The sequence below is a fragment of the Oreochromis aureus genome, linkage group 19 (assembly GCF_013358895.1).
Source record: "Oreochromis aureus strain Israel breed Guangdong linkage group 19, ZZ_aureus, whole genome shotgun sequence".
NCBI lineage: Eukaryota > Metazoa > Chordata > Actinopteri > Cichliformes > Cichlidae > Oreochromis > Oreochromis aureus.
The window spans coordinates 12,853,751-12,873,598 of NC_052960.1; the positions used below are offsets into that span (position 1 = coordinate 12,853,751).

The following is a 19,848-nucleotide window of genomic DNA, read 5'->3' on the forward strand; positions in this document are numbered from 1 at the left end:
TAAAAGCTTCTCCCCAAGAACAAAACAAAAGTGATTTTTCTTAAGCTGTGATTTTATTTTGTGATTTTTACTTTTGTTTTTACAAAATAGTTTTAAAGCACAACATGGATAAGGTTAGCTGATAAACTTAGCATGCACATCAATAGAGAGGCAAATGTTTGCAGAAATATCGCAACAGCAGAAACATGTAGCTTCATCAAACTATAAAACACATCATATGCAAACAGGAAGTGTTGCTGAAGCTCTACTCTGAGCAGTGGTCAGGGTCCAGGGTTTGAGTGACGGGGCTCTGTCCACTCAGACTGGCCTCACAGCTCACTGTGCCCGCCTTCTTCCACTGGTCTGCAGAGAGGCTCAGGGTGCTGCTCCAGCTGTAGCGGCCGTCTGTCCCCAAGACCTCCAGGCTGGTTGACACCCCTGAGGATGTGCTGGTGCCCCCCACCTTCCAGCCCAAATTCCAGTTTGAGGGGAAGCCCCCGGTGGCCAAACACACCACAGTGGCACTACTCTGTTTGTCTTCCTCTTTGGATGGAGGGAGGACAGTGAGGGTTGGCCTCACCACACCCGCTGGAGGAGAAAAGGTTGATGATAACCGAAAAAAGAGATACAAATGTACAAACATCTGAATAAATATATTGTCAGTGATTATTGATCAAATCTTTTTTTTTTATCATGTGCTATAGTTAATAACTCGACCCTGTGATAATTTTCATATTTGAAACTGACAAAGCTAAAGCACTCATGAGAATACAGTTAAAACTTCACATCTGTTTCTTTCACTTCTTTTAAACTTAATTTAAAATTGATCAACCATGAACACAAAATTGATCTAAATATACTGACTTAATTTCTTTTTTCTAATATAGCTCGACAAATTCAGTATTTGTTTTTATTTTATAATTCATAAGAAAAAAGTACATTTTAAATCAAAGTGAACTAAAACATCACTATCACAGCTTTTAATATTGTAACCAGATAATATTTAAAGAAGTGAAATGAACCAAAAAGAACATTAAAAATTGTTTTCTGTATGTTCTGTAAGTTCAGTTCCTTCAAAGACTGAATGAATATTAATATTAATAAATACTACGTTTATCAAAAATGACAATTTCTGGTACTTACAGCCAACGATGAGTTTGGTTCCTCCACCAAAAGTGTTCCACAGTGATACAAACTCATTAAGTGGCCGTACAAAAACCTCCTGCACTCTGAACAAACCTCTAACCCCTGAAAATGAACCTTTTTTTCATGTAAAACATCACAGTACACCTTATTAAATACAGAAGATCATTTAACTAAATTGACTTAAAGTAATTTAATGAATTTAAATCATAATTATCATTATTGAATTTTTAGTATTAAGAACTGAAAGACAAAACTTAATTTTCATATTACACATATTTATTTTTTAAAAATACACAAAACACTGTTTAAAACAGCAACCAGAAAGGCTCCAAAAAGATCATGAATTATGAATTTATGACAATATACTCAAGAACGCTATACAGGTATGTTGTATTTGTTGATACCAGAATCAAAAATAAGCATACAAACCAGAGTGCCATTTTAATCCAGGTGTTAAAAATACGTCAATATGTTTCCAAATATGTTTTTCTCTACTGCATGAAATTATTAATGGTATTAATTCAAACAGTTTTTCTTCTGATTCTGTGCCCCACATTGCCCTCAGTGTGTTGAGAGCAGAGAAATCATTTCCATAGAGAGGAGGCTTTGCATCATCAGCTGATCCTCCAGAGAACTGAGAAGGTTTATAGTCCTGTGAGTTCAACACTGCAGGACTCACATCTGTCAGTCAACACAGCAGAAAGCACAACCACCATGACTCTCATCACCATCCTCATCTGGACGCTGACCTGCTGCTGTTTTACAGGTTCATTCACTCAGCAACATTTCAAACATGATGTGCTGCTTTTTCTCTCATTGATTTCTGCTGATAAATGAATGATTTGTTTTTATCTGCAGGATGCAGCGGTCAGGTGACTGTGACTCAACCTCCAGTAGTGACATCTACTCCTGGATCCACTGTCACTCTGACCTGTAGGACCAACCCAGCAACATATTCCAACTGTGGTGATAGTCGTCAGTGCATGGCCTGGTATCAGCAGAAATCTGGACAGACACCAAAACCTCTAATAAAGCAAGTGAGCATAAGTCAGTCAGGAACGCCAACTCGATTTAGTGGCAGTGGAAGCAGTTCTGACTTCACTCTGACCATCAGTGGAGTTCAGGCTGAAGATGCAGCAGTTTACTATTGTCAGAGTGTTCATAGCATAGACAGTACTTGGTTGTCCACACAGTGATTTGTAGTCGTACAAAAACCTCCCTCAGTCAGACTGCAGAGACACTGAGCTGTTACAGCAGGAACTGACTGCAGCTGTGGAAAAAGAAGAGACTCTGACACAGACCACTGAACACGCAGCTGCAGTGACCTAACCAGCACTCCCAAAGTTGATTCTGTTCATCTGGACGTAGTCTTTTCAGTGGGACAAGTGACTTCTTCACTCACAGCTGACTGCAGCTTTTATTCATTCTTTTGCATAATGAATGAAACTAGCACCACTGGCGAACAATGTGCTGTGAGGCCAGTTTCTTGATCATTAATATGCAAATTGTTATGACCATTGATCACAGCCAGTGATCAAAGACCATAAATCTATGATCAATGACCACCGATCTATGGCCATGAGTACCATACACAGAGAATTGGGGAATGGCTGCAATCACAGCACTGTAAGATGGTGAAAGATGTACCCTTAGGCTCCCTCCTCAATCCAGAGATGGCCTTTCCCTTTCACGGCAATGGATTCTGTGACTCTACGCTCAAACCAGCATTCGTTCCTGTTCAAGATGTGTACATCTTCATCCACTGGCCTGTAGGTGTAAATAGACTGTGGAGTCCTGGCCTGAAGAGTTAGGTCTTCTGTGTTGTGCCACTTGATATTATGTTCTTCTGCTTCCCTGGCCACTGTATCTTTGGGGATGATGTTCTCTGATGTGTTGTAGTGTCCTGATCACACCCATTTTGTGCTCCAGTGGATGATGAGAGTCAGACCTTAAATGCTGATCCGTATGCGTTGGTTTACAGTACACATCAGCTTCTAAATGTCTCCCATTACTGATGGAAATCTTACAGTCTAAGAAGGCCAACCTGTCATTTTTCATATCCTCCCTTGTAAACTTGATGTATTGGTCCACCGAGTTAATGTGATCTGTGAATTCTGGTGCGTCCTGCGATTTGATTTTCACCCAGGTGTCATCCTGTGATATAAGGTCCGGTCAATAGCATTGCCTTGTTCTAATTGCTTCAGACAATCGATCACCCTCTTCCTGTAACCACTTCCTGGGTCTCGCTTCAGGGACTCATTGGTATTTTGTCTTTTTTCTGGAACAAAATGCAGCATTGTTATACATTGTGGTTTGAAAATGTCATTTGTCTCAGTTGACAATATTAACTCAGTGACCACTTTTTCATTTTGACTCTACTCATGACTCTACTCACAAATTGAATGAACAAAGTCTGCAAACACGGTTAGCAATACTCAACACTTTTTGTCATGCACATAAGAGAGAGAGGGCCTTCAGCCTGGGCTGTTACGCAGTGTCTTTAAACATAGGTCACAACAAAAGGCATTCCATAAGGTTTACAACCTTATCTCCTCTTACGGTGTCACCTAAAGATTGCTTTAGATGAGAACTAAAGGCTTCACCACCAGTTAAATTAGCCAGAGCCCAGACTTGAACCTGATTGAATATCTCTGAGGGGATGTGAAAATAGTCTATAGCACACAGGAGTATTACGTTATTATGTACATGTTGTTAAGTTGTCTCTGGCAACCGATGACTTGAAACAAATGAGCATGCTGTGTTTGCACTGTGCAACAGCACGACAAAACATTACCTGTCCTTTATTAACTGCACAAGAAGTGGTGGTCATTAGCCGCTAGCTAACTGGGTAAGGCTGTCATGGGTCTGTAGCTCTTTCCACTGTTTTAGGGAACTAAATATTTCTTTTTAAAGTAAGTTCAGGACTTTGACCTTCCTGGAGGGCTTTTATTTTATTAAAATCTATCTAATATGCATACCCACATAATTGTGGATTATTATAATTATGATATTCACAAAAAACACACTGTATTTTAAAGAAAATACATTAAGAAACAAATTAGATTAGATTTTTATTTCAAATATGACAAAAACTGCAACAAAAGGAGCCATGTGAGGCTGCTAAAGGCAACAGATGGATTAAAAAGAGTACAGGCAACAATAACACATGTACCAGTTGTTACATTGCAAAGGTATTCAAATATAAACACAATAATAAACACAATTGCAATGATTTGGGTCTACATTTTTCTATCATTAAATTATTGTGGATTAGGTGCAAAAACTGTTAATTGCAGATACTTAAATAATAGATTAATGCAATAGCAAACTGTGCCTTGTTTTCAGATGGAGAGCAAGTGGAGAGTGATAGATTAGATGAAGATGAGGTGGAAGGAGGAAGAGAGGCAAAGAGTGATTCACAGGCAGAGCCTAGTTTATTTCTCACTCTTTTTTCAATTCGTTGCCTTATGGTTCCAAGCACTGTCACCAATCTTTGCATGTTATTATCATCTCATAACACTTGTTTTATCAGCTACCATCTCTCCTATGGACCTTTTTAGGTCTGGAGTCTCAAATCAACACAGCCCTCCCCACCAGCACTATCAGCAGCAGGAGCAGCAGCAACCCCTCAACAGCAACATTGTACTCCATCAAGTAAAACATAGGCTATGTTTGCTTTGCATTGTCCCCACCTGATGACAGTGATATAGTATGATGCCATTCCATGTTAGATTCTTGATAAATGTGTGTTGTGCTTTCTCAGCCTGGTTCTATGTGTCCTCTTTTAACTTTAAGCACCCACCCCTTTAAACGTCTCTGCACGTACTCCTTATAAAGGTTGGGGAAACCTGCAGTCAGTCAGTCCAAGTTTACAGCAGTGTTGTACCCTGCACACTGGCTCTTGTAGATAGACTGGGACTGCCTAAGGTCATGAGAGATGACCCTGTAACTACTCTCCCAGCATGGCCTCCGGGTGCTGCTGCTGCAGTGATATTAAGATTATTAGCTATTTTGCTGTAAAGTGGAAGTGGAAGAAAAAATATGAGGATATAAAAAGAGAAGTCCTTATCAAAAGGAGTCCATGATATTTTGATAAATATGAGTGTCAACCTAACATGTGAAGAAAAAATTCAGGCAGTTGGTCAAATGCCACTAAGTACAGCCTAAGTTTAACTCAGGAATTTATATTCCTTTGTGAAACCCATTATTCCAGCATTCTATCTAAATCTATATGTGACAAAGAGGAGAAATTTTTTTCACATCAAGGCTTTGGACAGTATGCTTTGCCATGTTGCTGTTTGTTTTGCCATTAGGAAGAAGACAAAAGTGAAATTCTGCCATGAAGAAAAACCACTTTTCCAAAAGAATATATCAGCTCAATCATGTGATTATCAATAATATCTACTTTTTCTGTTTCACGACAGCAGATGTGTGTTTGGCACCTAAATGTGTTTTGCATGATTTTTATGCCTCACTGTTTCTCACAGTTTAAGTTCTTCTGTCACTGAGCGTCTGAACTGTTCATTCACTCACACTGAAAACTGCATCAAGTCGATGTTTTCAATAACTCTGATTGTAATGTTTTTTTATTCTGTTATACTGTCAGAGTTTTTCTGATATAAAATGACGTATTTTCGGATGTTTTTTTCTTAAGATTGAAATCAATTTATTTTTCATTTCAGAGTCATTTGCCAGCAATGTTCTTACTCAAACTGATAAATCTAAATCTGTCAGTCTTGGAGGGACTGTGACCATCACTACACAAGGAGTTCAAATATTAGTGCTATTCTAAGCTGATACCTTCAGAAACCTGGACAGCCTCCCAAACTTCTAATATACTAGGCAACACACTCAGGAACTCTGTCTCAGTTTAGAGGCTGTAGATCTGGTTCTCAATAGACTTTATCCATCAGCGATGCTGGAGACTATTACTGTCTGGTAGTGGAGAGTTCAGTTTGGCTGAAGGCTGCAGATGCAGAGCTTTCAACTGACATGAGAATACAGGTATTTGTTTGCAGGTTGTGTTTTGAATGCTTGCTGCGCTTCACTGATCCTAAACCAGTTTAAGAAGAACCAGTGAGGAACGTCTGTGCAGAGTCTCTGACAGTGAGATTAATCATAATGATGACGATGTTGCTGACTTCACTGCTGATCACAATCATGCTCAGACTTCAAGGTGATGAGTGGTGTGGTTCTGTTGTATTCTCTGTTATGTTGTAATTTACATCACACTGTCATTTTAACAAAGTAACATATTTTAATTTCCAGGATCAGATGCCAGTTCATCTGTGACTCAGTCTCCTGTGTTTAAAGCTGCTGCTTTGGGGGAGAGGGTCTCTCTGAGCTGTACAGCCAGTAAAGGAGTTGATGATGATCTCAGCTGGTATCTACAGAAACCTGGTCAGCCTCTTAAACTGCTGTTTTACAAAATCAGCAGTCGTGAATCTTGTACGCCGAGTCATTTCAGCAGCAGTGGATCTGAGCCTGAGTTCACTCTGACAATCAATGGAGTTCAGGCTGCAGATGCAGGAGATTACTACTGTATGGGAGCATATAGAGGCCCAGAGTTCACACAGTGATACAGAGTCATACAAAAACCTCCCTCAGTTACTATTTGCAGTGTTGCAGCTGTGAGCTTCTGATACGGACTCTGACATGCATCACTGGTTCACTGAGTCCACTTTCAGAGGTGGAAACTAAAATATGTATTCATTCCTGACCACATTATTAAGAAGATTTTAAATGAAGTAACACTGTTTAGAATCTGTAACATATAATGCTTATCTCACTACATTTCGACCTGGCCATGAAAAGGCTTTAAATTTGATTAATAAAATGTTAATATTAATTCTACAGTTGGCCAGAAAGCCACAAAGGGAGGCAAGAGAACATGTGCTGTTCTTTGATAATACTTTGAGTTAGATTTTTGCAGTATTAATTACTTGAGAAAACAAGACTGGATGGACTTAGAGGTTCAAAATTCAAGTCTTAGTCAAAACCAAATATTGAACCCAGACCCTGTACACAGTTTTTAACTTAAATAAAAATCACCTACTTTGATTTGAATTAAACAATGATTGCATTTCATGCATGAAAATGTTGTTTTATCAGTTTCCTACCACAGGGTTGTAATCAGGTGTTAAAGTTGTATTTGGGAGGTGGGAAGTTCAGCTGTAGTGGGGCAGCAGAGACTCAGCTACATTTTGCAATATATAAAATCAGGGCTGGACTGGGACTGGCATTTTGATTAGAGACCGGCCCACCAGGTATTATAGGAAAAGCCATAAAGCCCTTGAATGAAAACAAACGCTGTTGTGACAGTGATGTACACTATCTTGTTGGTAGGGATGGGTATTGATAAGATTTTAACGATTCCGATTCCATTTTCGATTCTGTTTAACGATTCGATTCTTTATCGATTCTCTTATCGATTCTTGTTTTTAAAAAGGAGAACACTAAGGTCGATTAGCTTAGAACTGTTTTATATCTTCTCTTTCAACAAGATAGAAATTTAGGAGTAACATGGCCTTACAAACCCAACAGTGAGATCTTAAGAGATCCACAGCCTATGGCTCTTCAGTGGGGTGTCACAGGGTCCCCGGGGAAAATTGTAAACGTAAAATAATAAAATAAATATTCTTCTGTAGCAATAACAAAGTATAACATAAATTATTCTGTAGCAATTACACAAGAATATCCAGTAATGTCCCTGCCTACAATTAAACACATTCACTTACCATCTGCTGTGGCAAATGGCTGCAAGGTTTTGACCACAAACTAGTCACTGCTCGGTGACATGCGGGCCTGAAAAGAGACGCTACCGGTAGACTGCAGCGACAACTGCCAGCGAGCGCCAGCCAGACTCTGTCTGTCTCATCATGGTCACCTAAATGCACAATGGCAGGTTTTGTAATAAAGCAGATCGCGCTAACATAATATGCACTGTTAGTTGATTATTTACCTGCCGCATTAACGGAGATGACGTGCAAGCGTTACGCTGCTGCTGCTGGGTTGAGATTCACGAGTCCGGAGCGGAATTAAAGACATTCATTTAAGTTCATCGCGTGTTTTGTGAGCAAATGCTTTTGCATATTCGTAGTGTTTCCTCCCTTAATGAAATATCTACTTTGCAAGTATTGCAAGTTGCCCTGAACGGATGACAATCCGTTCTCGTAAAGTATAAACAAACTTTTAAGCGTTTGAGCCGCTTAGGCACCGTGTTTCCTGCCAGGTACGCTCCGCAACGTGGTGACGTCATTCGGGGCGACTGGAATCGATAAGGGAATCGTTTGCAAAAATGGCAAAGGATTCCAAGGAATTGAAACAGTGGGAACCGGTTCTCAACAAGAACCGGTTTTCGATACCCATCCCTACTTGTTGGTATATGTCTGATTTCTATACATTCTACATCAGATAAAAACTGTAGTTGTAAGATTCGGATAATTATTTGTTAAAAGCAAGACATTTTAAATGAGAATAAGAAAGAAAAGTATTTCTTTGTGCCCCCCTTTCCCTGTTAATGCCCTACCTGCCCCCTGGCAAAACTTTGCTAGACCCGCCCCTACACAGTTACCAGCTTTCAGCTACTTAGAAAAGGATCCTGGTGTTATTTGTCTCTCAGAAACAGTTCATAACTTCCCTTCAACTCATTCATGTCACATTAAAGGTAAACCTGGTTCAGCTCTGATGATTCAGTAAGAACATCTCCTGGTTTCATCTTCATGTTTCCCTCTCACTACATGTCCAAACCAATATCATGACCAGCAGCTTTAAGGCTGTGGCTCCAGCAAACATCAGGTGATACTAGAAATTAATATTAAATAAATTCTAATAACAGCTGATCAAGCTTAAACGTGCTGCTGTTGTTTAGCACGACATCCGCTGGTTTCCTCTTTCTGGCGCAAAGTGGGAGACAAACAAACAAGAGAGAAGAGCCGATCAGCTGATCATTGATCAGTTTCATGCTTGAAGTAGCAACAGGAGAGGGAGGGGGGAGAGAATGAGAGAAGAAGAGGCAGCTGACAGCGTAAAGACGCAGAATAACTCCAGCTTTGTGTTTTGTTTTGTTTTTTCCATTCTAGCTGAAGTCCGGGACAAACTGTGTTCCTTTTCAGCTCAATACGAAATCCGTAATATTTTCCCTGAATATCGGGCGATTCCGTTTTGTACAGGATGGTTGGCAACTCTAATAACTAACCTTATGAAGAAAATAAAGTTCACTATCACTAACATCATAGCACCCACCCAGCTGTATAGAATCTCCGTCATGCTAGCTAGTACGCAGTACCAGTTATTGTAACTGACTGTAAAAAGTCAGCACAATGAAAATAAAATACACCTAAACTTGGTTTATATCTGACCCAGACAGACTGCAAATCATAACTTCTTGCCTGAAGTTCAGTTCACCTGACACTCGGCGGCCGCCTCGGGTCTCTCCTCCTCCTGCCTCCCCTTTCCCTCATCCACCTGCTGGCCTCTGTGGAAGCTCCACCATAGCCACCACCAAACAACTGAGTTATTTTTACACATCAGCCAGCGTCTGGCAAATCCACCACCTTTCACTGTTTATACTGTTACAAAAACAACCCCAAAACAAAACAAAAACAAAAAACCATCGGCCCATAAAAACGAAAAATTACCATCGCCCCACCGGGCAAATGAGCGGTATGCCCAATGGCCAGTCCAGCTATGTATAAGACCATGTTACATTCATGATGGCAATTTCCAACTCCTCACCAGTTTAAAGCTGGATGTTGGTTGGTATCTTCATCTTTTGTTTCAAAGGTCAAGAGCGATTGCTGACTTTGCACACAAATAAGCTTTTAAAAGCTTCTCCCCAAGAACAAAACAAAAGTGATTTTTCTTAAGCTGTGATTTTATTTTGTGATTTTTACTTTTTTTACACCATGGTTTTAAAGTCAACATGGATAATATTAGCTGATAAACTTAGCATGCACATCAATAGAAAGTCAAATGTTTGCAGAAATATCGCAAGAAAATAAACATGTCGCTTCATCAAACTTATAAAACACATCATATGCAGACAGGAAGTGTTGCTGAAGCTCTACTCTGAGCAGTGGTCAGGGTCCAGGGTTTGAGTGACGGGGCTCTGTCCACTCAGACTGGCCTCACAGCTCACTGAGCCCGCCTTCCTCCACTGGTCTGCAGAGAGGCTCAGGGTGCTGCTCCAGCTGTAGCGGCCGTCTGTCCCCAAGACCTCCAGGCTGGTTGACACCCCTGAGGATGTGCTGGTGCCCCCTAACTTCCAGCCCAGATTCCAGTTTGAGGGGAAGCCCCCGGTGGCCAGACACACCACAGTGGCACTACTCTGTTTGTCTTCCTCTTTGGATGGAGGGAGGACAGTGAGGGTGGGTCTCACCACACCCGCTGGAGGAGAAAAGGTTGAAGATAACCGAAAAAAGAGATACAAATGTACAAACATCTGAATAAATATATTGTCAGTGATTATTGATCAAATCTTTATTTTTTCATAATGCGCTATAGTTAATAACTTGACTCTGTGATAATTTTCTTATTTGAAACTGACAAAGCTAAAGCACTCATGAGAATACAGTTAAAACTTCACATCTGTTTCTTTCACTTCCTTTAAACTTAATTTAAAATTGATCAACCATGAACACAAAATTGATCTAAATATACTGAGTTAATTTCTTTTTTCTGATATAAGTCGGTAAAACACGATTCAATATTTGTTTTTATTTTATAACTCATGAGTAAAAATAAATTTTAAATCAAAGTCAGCTAAAACGTCACTGTCAGAACCTTTAATATTGTAACCAGATAATATTTAAAGAAGCAAAATGAACCAAAAAGAACATCAAAATTTGTTTTCTGTAAGTTCAGTTCCTTCAAAGACTGAATGAATATTGATTTAAGAAAAGTTTCTTCCAAAATGTTACCATCAACTTAATAATAATCACTGAATTTGATCAAAGTTCTGTTTAGTAGATTTGTTTTAAATGCTTAATAAATACTACATTTTTCAAAAATGACAAATTTCTTTTACTTACAGCCAACGATGAGTTTGGTTCCTCCACCAAAAGTGTACCACAGTGATACAAACTCATTAAGTGGCCGTACAAAAACCTCCTGCACTCTGAACAAACCTCTAACCACTGAAAATGAACCTTTTTTCATGTAAAACATCACAGTACACCTTATTAAATGTAGAAGATGATTTAACTAAAGTGACTTAAAATTATTTAATGCATTTAAATCATGATTATCATTATTGTATTTTTAGTATTAAGAACTGAAAGACAAAACTTAATTTTCACATTACACATATTTATTTTTTTAAAGTACACAAAAAACTGTTTAAAGCAGCAACAAGAAAGGCTTCAAAAATCATGAATTATGAAACTATGACAAAATACTTAAGAACGCTATACAGGTATATTGTATTTGTTGATAGCAAAATCAAAAATAAGTATACAAACCAGAGTGCCATTTTAATCCAGGTGTTAAAAATACGTAAATATCTTTCCAAATATGTTTTTCTCTATTGCATGAAATTATTAATGGTATTAACTCAAACAATTTTGATTCTGTGCCCCACATTGCCCTCAGTGTGTTGAGAGCAGAGAAATCATTTCCATAGAGGAGGCTTTGCATCATCAGCTGATCCTCCAGAGAACTGAGAAGGTTTATAGTCCTGTGAGTTCAACACTGCAGGACTCACATCTGTCAGTCAACACAGCAGAAAGCACAACCACCATGACTCTCATCACCATCCTCATCTGGACGCTGACCTGCTGCTGTTTTACAGGTTCATTCACTCAGCAACATTTCAAACATGATGTGCTGCTTTTTCTCTCATTGATTTCTGCTGATAAATGAATGATTTGTTTTTGTCTGCAGGATGCAGCGGTCAGGTGACTGTGACTCAACCTCCAGTACTGACATCTACTCCTGGATCCACTGTCACTCTGACCTGTAGGACCAGCCGAGCTGTTTTCAGATATGATGATGGTGATGATGCTATGTACTGGTATCAACAGAAATCTGGACAGGCTCCAAAGCTCCTGATAAAATATGCAACAACGCTTGAGTCAGGAACACCATCTCGATTTAGTGGCAGTGGAAGCAGCTCTGACTTCTCTATGACCATCAGTGGAGTTCAGGCTGAAGATGCAGCAGTTTACTACTGTAAGAGTTACCATGAAATAAACAGTGCTGCAGTGTTCACACAGTGATTTGTAGTCATACAAAAACCTCCCTCAGCCAGACTGCAGAGACACTGAGCTGTTACAGCAGGAACTGACTGCAGCTGCTGAAGAGGAAGAAACTCTGACACAGACCACTGAACACAGTAACTTCACCAAGCACTAAATACTCATCTACACTTCTTTTGGGGAATTTTGAAATATTCACTCACTGTTATCATCTTCAATGCCTGTACCAACACAGAGCAGAGCAGATATCTGAATGCTACTCCTACAGAGGTCGATCATCTTGTTAATAATTTTGCCTCCTCACTAAGTATGACTCTGGTTACTGTAGCTCATGTGAAAAAGAGAACCTCAAATCAAAAGTACTTGACTCGCTGTTATAACACTCAAACACGGACCTTAAAGCAGATAACTTATAAGCTGGAGACAAAATGGTGTAAAACAAAGTTAGAAGATCATCATTTAGCTTTAGTTTGCAGCATTATAAGAAAGCCCTCTGTAATGCAAGAACATCTTTCTATTCATCACTGATTAAAGAAAATAAGAACAACCCTAGGTTTCTCTTCAGCACTGTAGCCATGCTGACAAAAAGTCAGAGCGCTGTTGACGCAACCGTTCCTTTAATGTTAACTAAAAATGACTTCATGAACTTCTTCACAAATAAAATTTGAACCATTAGAGAAAAGAAATACTCAAAATCATCGCACAGATGTAACATTATCTGCAACTACTTTCAGTACCATTGATATTCATTTTGAGTCCTTTTCTTCAATCGGTCTTTCTGAGTTAACTTCAGTAACTGCTTCGTCAAACCATCAACGTGTCTTTTAGACCCCATTCCTACAAGACTGCTCAAAGAAGTCCTACCATTAATTAATTCTTCAATCTTAAACATGATCAACGTGTCTCTAATAATCGGCTATGTACCACAGGCCTTCAAGCTGCCAGCAGTTAAACACTTACTTAAAAAGCCTTCTCTTGACCCAGCAGTCTTTGCTAATTAGTCTTAGCTTCCTTTCATCTCAAAAATTCTTGAAAGAGTAGTTGTCAAACAGCTAACAGATCATCTGCAGAGGAATGGCTTATTTGAAGAGTTTCAGTCAGGTTTCAGAGCTCATCACAGCACAGAAACAGAATCTTCTTATGGCCTCCAGTGTTGGGGAGTAACGGAATACATGTACCGGGGTCACATATTTAATACAAAAAATGATTAAATGTATTTCGTTACAGTCACCATTTAAATAGGTATCCCTCACCCCAACCGATCACGGCAGATGGCTACAGTGGTATTTTTGTGCCTTTATTCTGTGCAAACCTAAAGAAAATTTGCAAGATGAAATTTTGCATTTTGAGGAGAAAATTATTTTGAGTGAAGAAAAGTTTAATTTCAGCAAACAAAATTCATTGTTGCTCAGTTGTTGGCATTTGCTCTTGCTCAGATCTCTGCTCTGTGTGCTCACAGACATCTGCAGACCTGCTCTCACACATAATAACAGCCCCTCTGAGCGAGAGGGGCTGTTATTATGTGTGTATATGGATAATAGCAAAACTGAAATACATTTCTTGCACGTAGCAATGAATTTTGTCTGCTCAAATTAAACAAATTCACTGACACAGAGATGCACTTACCCCCCTCCCAAAGCGTCCCAACGCCTCCCAACGACTCCCACTGCTTACTCCAACCCAAAGTAGGCAGGCTGATCTGTCCAGCACGGAACACTGGCAGCAAGACCAGACTGCTGTCCACATGGGTTAACTCTTGCCCAGCCCCCACCCCGTTGCAAGTCATGTGAATTTATGTTGCAAACAATTTCCCTAGGGACAAATTAATTATTAATAATCAATCAATCAATCAATCAATCAATCAAAACTCCCTCAGCAGGTCTGTTATTAAAATAAGTTTACTGATTGAAACAGTTGCATTTTTTTTATTTACGTACATAAACTAAAAAACTCTAATGCATTCTAATGATTTACTAATGAAAAAATACTCTATGAACTATACAATGCTGATAGTAACTATAACGTGGAATATATCATTTTCTGTACAGCATTGTTTTAAAGCACAACATGGATAATATTCGCTGATAAAATTACACATCAATAAAGAGTCAAACATTTACAGAATTATTGCAACAAATGAAACATGTAACTTCATCAAACTGTAAAACACATCAGATGCCAACAGGAAGTGTTGCTGAAGCTCTACTCTAAGCAGTGGTCAGGGTCAAGTGATGTTTCCAGTAACTCTAATTATAATGTTTGAGTTTCTGAGTCAGGGTGAGAGACTTTTTACTTGTTTGTTTTAATTTCAGTTTGTGCTGTTCATGTTTCTCTGATTTAACCTGATACATTTTCTGCTGTTTTTTCCTCAAGATTCAAATCATTTTAGTCCTCATTTCAAAGTCATTTGCCAATAGTTTTTTGACTCTGTAAAGCCAAGTCTGTCAGGCACTGTGACCATTAGTGCCACAAGGAGTTGCTGGACTTAGTACCTTCAGAAACCTGGACAGCCTCCCAAACTGCTGTTTTTCAAAATCAGCAGACGCCAATCTGATACTCCAAGTCATTTCAGCAGCAGTGGATCTGAGCCTGAGTTCACTCTGACAATCAATGGAGTTCAGGCTGCAGATGCAGGAGATTGAGCATATAGAGGCCCCGAGTTCACACAGTGATACAGAGTCGTACAAAAACCTCCCTCAGTTACTATTTGCAGTGTTGCAGCTGTGAGCTTCTGATACAGACTCTGACATGCATCACTGGTTCACTGAGTCCACTTTCAGAGGTGGAAACTAAAATATGTATTCATTCCTGATCACATCATTAAGAAGATTTTAAATTAAGTCACACTATTTAGAATCTGTAACATATCATGCTTATCTCACTACATTTTGTATTACTTCTAATTTGCTGTGCATAAGAAGGTAATATAAAAATAATTTTGTTTATACAATACATTTTAAATCACAAAGTTATAAGGTGTTTCACATTTTAAATAAAATTAACTTATAAGAAATAAGTTTTCATATCACAGCATACATAAATACATTTTTAAAAGTAACTGATGACAACAAAGGTCAAAATTAAATAACCAAATGATCAGGATAACTAAAACGAGCAGAAAATGCAGAAAAATGTATTTGTTACAGCCTCAAACGACTGACTGCAGTAACATGTTGTTAGCAGTGGTGCTGCATAAACATCAGCCTGGCCATGAAGGGCTTTAAATTTGATTAATAAAATTTTAATATTAATTCTACAGTTTGCCAGAAGGCCACAAAGGGAGGCAAGAGAACATGTGTTGTTCTTTGATGATACTTTGAGTCAGATTTTTGCAGTATTAATTCCTTGAAAAAACAAGACTGGATGGGCTTAGAGGTTCAAAATTCAAGTCTTAGTCAAAAAACTTGCACAGAAAATATGTCTAGTAATCAAAACCCAATACTGAACCCAGACCCTGTACACAGTTTTTAACTTAAATAAAATTCATCTACTTTGATTTGAACTAAACAATGATTGTGCTTCATGCATGAAAATGTTTTATCAGTTTCCTACCACAGGGTTGTAATCAGGTGTTAAAGTTGTATTTGGGAGGTGGGAAGTTCAGCTGTAGTGGGGCAGCAGAGACTCAGCTACATATTGCAATATAAGACAAAGTTCCATTCACCATGATGGCTACTGTTAAGAGATTTTTACATTTACTTACTTTGATAACTTTTATTTTGCTTAAGTATAATTTCTTGTGAGAACATGATGTGCCTGCAACCTACAGATTAAGGAACAGAAGCATGCGTGAGGAAGTTACAAAGTAACACACTCTCAGGCAGAGACAGTTCCAACCTGAAGCTGATATGACAAAAGATACTAGTTCCTCTTGTCTTATGGATAACGGCCACTCATGCGATAACCATATCTAGAGATGTTTTTCTATTACGTATGCTCCACCTGGAGATGCTGTGTAATCTATTCTCTGCTATAAAATAAAGAACGGACTGAGGCTCTGCGCGACTTGCTTGTGTCTTGCCACGCAGTAAGCTTCGCCCGTGTACACGAAATAAACTGAGTTTGTGTTCCTTGCTCTCCTTCCAGGTTTTCCTTTGACAGCTACTTTCCAACTCCTCACCAGTATAAAGCTGGATTTTGGTTGGTGTCTTTATCTTTAGTTTCAAAGGTCAATGACGATCGCTGATTTTGCACACAAATAAGCTTTTAAAAGCTTCTCCCCAAGAACAAAGCAAAAGTGATTTTTCTTAAGCTGTGATTTTATTTTGTGATTTTTACTTTTTTTTGAACAATGGTTTTAAAAAACAACTTGGACAGTTTTAACTGATAAACTTAGCATGCACATCAATAGAGAGTCAAATGTTTGCAGAAATATCGCAACAGCAGAAACATGTAGCTTCATCAAACTATAAAACACATCATATGCAGACAGGAAGTGTTGCTGAAGCTCTACTCTGAGCAGTGGTCAGGGTCCAGGGTTTGAGTGACGGGGCTCTGTCCACTCAGACTGGCCTCACAGCTCACTGAGCCCGCCTTCCTCCACTGGTCTGCAGAGAGGCTCAGGGTGCTGCTCCAGCTGTAGCGGCCGTCTGTCCCCAAGACCTCCAGGCTGGTTGAAACCCCTGAGGATGTGCTGGTGCCCCCCACCTTCCAGCCCAAATTCCAGTTTGAGGGGAAGCCCCCGGTGGCCAAACACACCACAGTGGCACTACTCTGTTTGTCTTCCTCTTTGGATGGAGGGAGGACAGTGAGGGTGGGCCTCACCACACCCGCTGGAGGAGAAAAGGTTGAAGATAACCGAAAAAAGAGATACAAATGTACAAACATCTGAATAAATATATTGTTAGTGATTATTGATCAAACCTTTATTATTTCATAATGTGTTACAGTTAATAACTTTACCTTGTGATAATTTTCTTATTTGAAACTGACAAAGCTAAAGCACTCATGAGAATACACTTAAAACTTCGCATCTGTTTCTTTCACTTCCTTTAAACTTAATTTGAAATTGATCAACCATGAACAAAAACTTGATCTAAATATACTGAGAAAATTATTTTTGATTCTAACAGAACTCCACAAAACATAATTCAATATTTGTTTTTATTTTAAAATTCAGTGGTAAAAATACATTTCAAATCAAAGTGAAGTAAAACGTCACTATCACAGCTTTTAATATCTTAACCAGACAATATTGAAAGAAGCAAAAATAACTAAAAGAACATTACAATTTGTTGTTTTGTGTTATGTAAAAGACTAAATGAATATTAATTTAAGAAAAGTTCATTTCAAAATTGTGACATCAACTTAATAATAATCACTGAATTTGTTCAAAGTTCTGTTTTGTAGGTTAAAAATATGCTTAATAAATACTACATTTTTCAAAAATGACAAATTTCTGGTACTTACAACCAACGATGAGTTTGGTTCCTCCACCAAAAGTGTACCACAGTGATACAAACTCATTAAGTGACCGTACAAAAACCTCCTGCTCTCTGAACAAACCTCTAACCACTGAAAATGAACCTTTTAATATAAAACATCACAGTACACCTTATTAAATGTAGAAGACGATTTAACTTAAGTGACTTAAAATTATTTAATGCATTTAAATCATAATTATCATAATTGTATCTTTAGTATTAAGAATTGAAAGACAAAACTTAATTTTCACATAAACCTAAACATACTTTTAAAACACACACAAACAAACAAAAAACTGTTTAAAACAGCAAACAGAAAAACTTTAAAAAATCATGAATTATGAGGCTATACTTAAGACAGTTTTACAGGTATATTGCATTTGTTGATACCAAAATCAAAAGGTAAGCATACAAACCAGACTCCCACAGGTGTTAAAAATACGTAAATATGTTTCCAATTATTTTCGTCTATTCCATAAAATCTTTAATGGTATTAGTTTCTTTTGATTTTGTGCCCCCCGTTTCCTTCAGTGTGTTGAGAGCAGAGAAATCATTTCCATAGAGAGGAGGCTTTGCATCATCAGCTGATCCTCCAGAGAACTGAGAAGGTTTATAGTCCTGTGAGTTCAACACTGCAGGACTCACATCTGTCAGTCAACACAGCAGAAAGCACAACCACCATGACTCTCATCACCATCCTCATCTGGACGCTGACCTGCTGCTGTTTTACAGGTTCATTCACTTAGCAACATTTCAAACATGATGTGCTGCTTTTTCTCTCATTGATTTCTGCTGATAAATGAATGATTTGTTTTTGTCTGCAGGATGCAGCGGTCAGGTGACTGTGACTCAACCTCCAGTAGTGACATTTACTCCTGGATCCACTGTCACTCTGACCTGTAGGACCAGCCAAGCTGTTGCTGGCTGTGGTGCTGGTCAGTGTATGTTCTGGTATCAACAGAAATCTGGACAAACTCCAAAGCTCCTAATTCGACATGTGAGCATAAGACATTCAGGAACACCATCTCGATTTAGTGGCAGTGGAAGCAGCTCTGACTTCTCTATGACCATCAGTGGAGTTCAGGCTGAAGATGCAGCAGTTTACTACTGTCAGAGTTACCACTACATAAACAGTGCTTATGTGTTCACACAGTGATTTGTAGTCATACAAAAACCTCCATCAGTCAGACTGCAGAGACACTGAGCTGTTACAGCAGGAACTGACTGCAGCTGCTGAAGAGGAAGAAACTCTGACACAGACCACTGAACACAGTAACTTCACCAAGCACTAAATACTCATCTACACTTCTTTTGGGGAATTTTGAAATAAGGATTTATTTTTAAACATCTGGTTCCACCAATTCACAGTTTCCTTGTTTCTTTTTTACATTCCCCTAATAGTCACATTGCATTAAGGCTTTATTGTTTGTTTTTCTATTTTTTAAGCTTTATATTCCCAATATCGTCCCATGAAGATCATTAAAGCTTGAACGAAGCTTTAACTTGTTGTTGTCAACACTTTTTAGCAGTGATCTCTCTCACACAAAGTTTTCTTCAAAAATCATATTGATCAGAGCAGCAGGTGTGTTCCTTTTGCTTTTCCCACTGTGAGTTCATGCCCAGCCTCTCTGATCTTTGCATTACCACAGATCTACTTTCAACCAATTCTCTTGGCTAAGCCTCGGAGTGCTGCTGTATCAGTAGTTCTGTCAGTACAAAACCTAAAGAACCAAAAGGACAAGCTGTGGTTATCGCAATAAGCTCATGATGTGTTGACTATCGTGGGTGTCAGTCTGTCATATGTAAGAAATCATGATCTCGTCATCAGATCATGATGAGATTAGACTTAATAACCTTTCCTGTCAGTGGACACCAGGTTCCTTCTTTGGTTTTTTGGGTTATGTCATCTGGACAAAACATGTGCATGTGACAAAAAGAAAAAAGAAGTTTAATAGAAGTTTAGGTAGTATGTTCTGCCAGCCCACCAAAACCATGTTCCTGTTCTTTTTTTTTCTAAAAAAAAACTTGATTGATTGTCAGCAGATGAAAACACTGTAATGTCACTTTTTTCTTTTCCATATATATGTATTTTTTTTTCATTTAGT

General features: G+C 38.6%; 6 gene segments (V, D, J or C); 3 read left to right on the top strand and 3 right to left on the bottom strand.

The window, feature by feature from the left end:
* Window positions 1–244: 244 nt before the first annotated feature.
* LOC120434983 lies at window positions 245–1,862 on the bottom strand. The segment is given in 2 exon segments: window positions 245–567; window positions 1,805–1,862. Coding segments are annotated over 2 exon segments (381 nt in total).
* Window positions 1,863–6,231: 4,369 nt separating this feature from the next.
* On the top strand, window positions 6,232–6,704 carry LOC116316125. The segment is given in 2 exon segments: window positions 6,232–6,301; window positions 6,394–6,704. Coding segments are annotated over 2 exon segments (366 nt in total).
* Window positions 6,705–9,999: 3,295 nt separating this feature from the next.
* LOC116316082 lies at window positions 10,000–11,307 on the bottom strand. The segment is given in 2 exon segments: window positions 10,000–10,512; window positions 11,157–11,307. Coding segments are annotated over 2 exon segments (459 nt in total).
* Window positions 11,308–11,626: 319 nt separating this feature from the next.
* LOC116315896 lies at window positions 11,627–12,341 on the top strand. The segment is given in 2 exon segments: window positions 11,627–11,914; window positions 12,007–12,341. Coding segments are annotated over 2 exon segments (387 nt in total).
* Window positions 12,342–16,568: 4,227 nt separating this feature from the next.
* On the bottom strand, window positions 16,569–17,862 carry LOC116316144 (the record flags this gene model as incomplete). The annotated part of the segment is given in 2 exon segments: window positions 16,569–17,092; window positions 17,730–17,862. Coding segments are annotated over 2 exon segments (456 nt in total), but the record flags the coding sequence as incomplete, so codon positions are not given.
* A 412-nt stretch (window positions 17,863–18,274) lies between these two features.
* On the top strand, window positions 18,275–18,899 carry LOC116316058. The segment is given in 2 exon segments: window positions 18,275–18,475; window positions 18,568–18,899. Coding segments are annotated over 2 exon segments (384 nt in total).
* The last annotated feature ends 949 nt before the right edge of the window (window positions 18,900–19,848 follow it).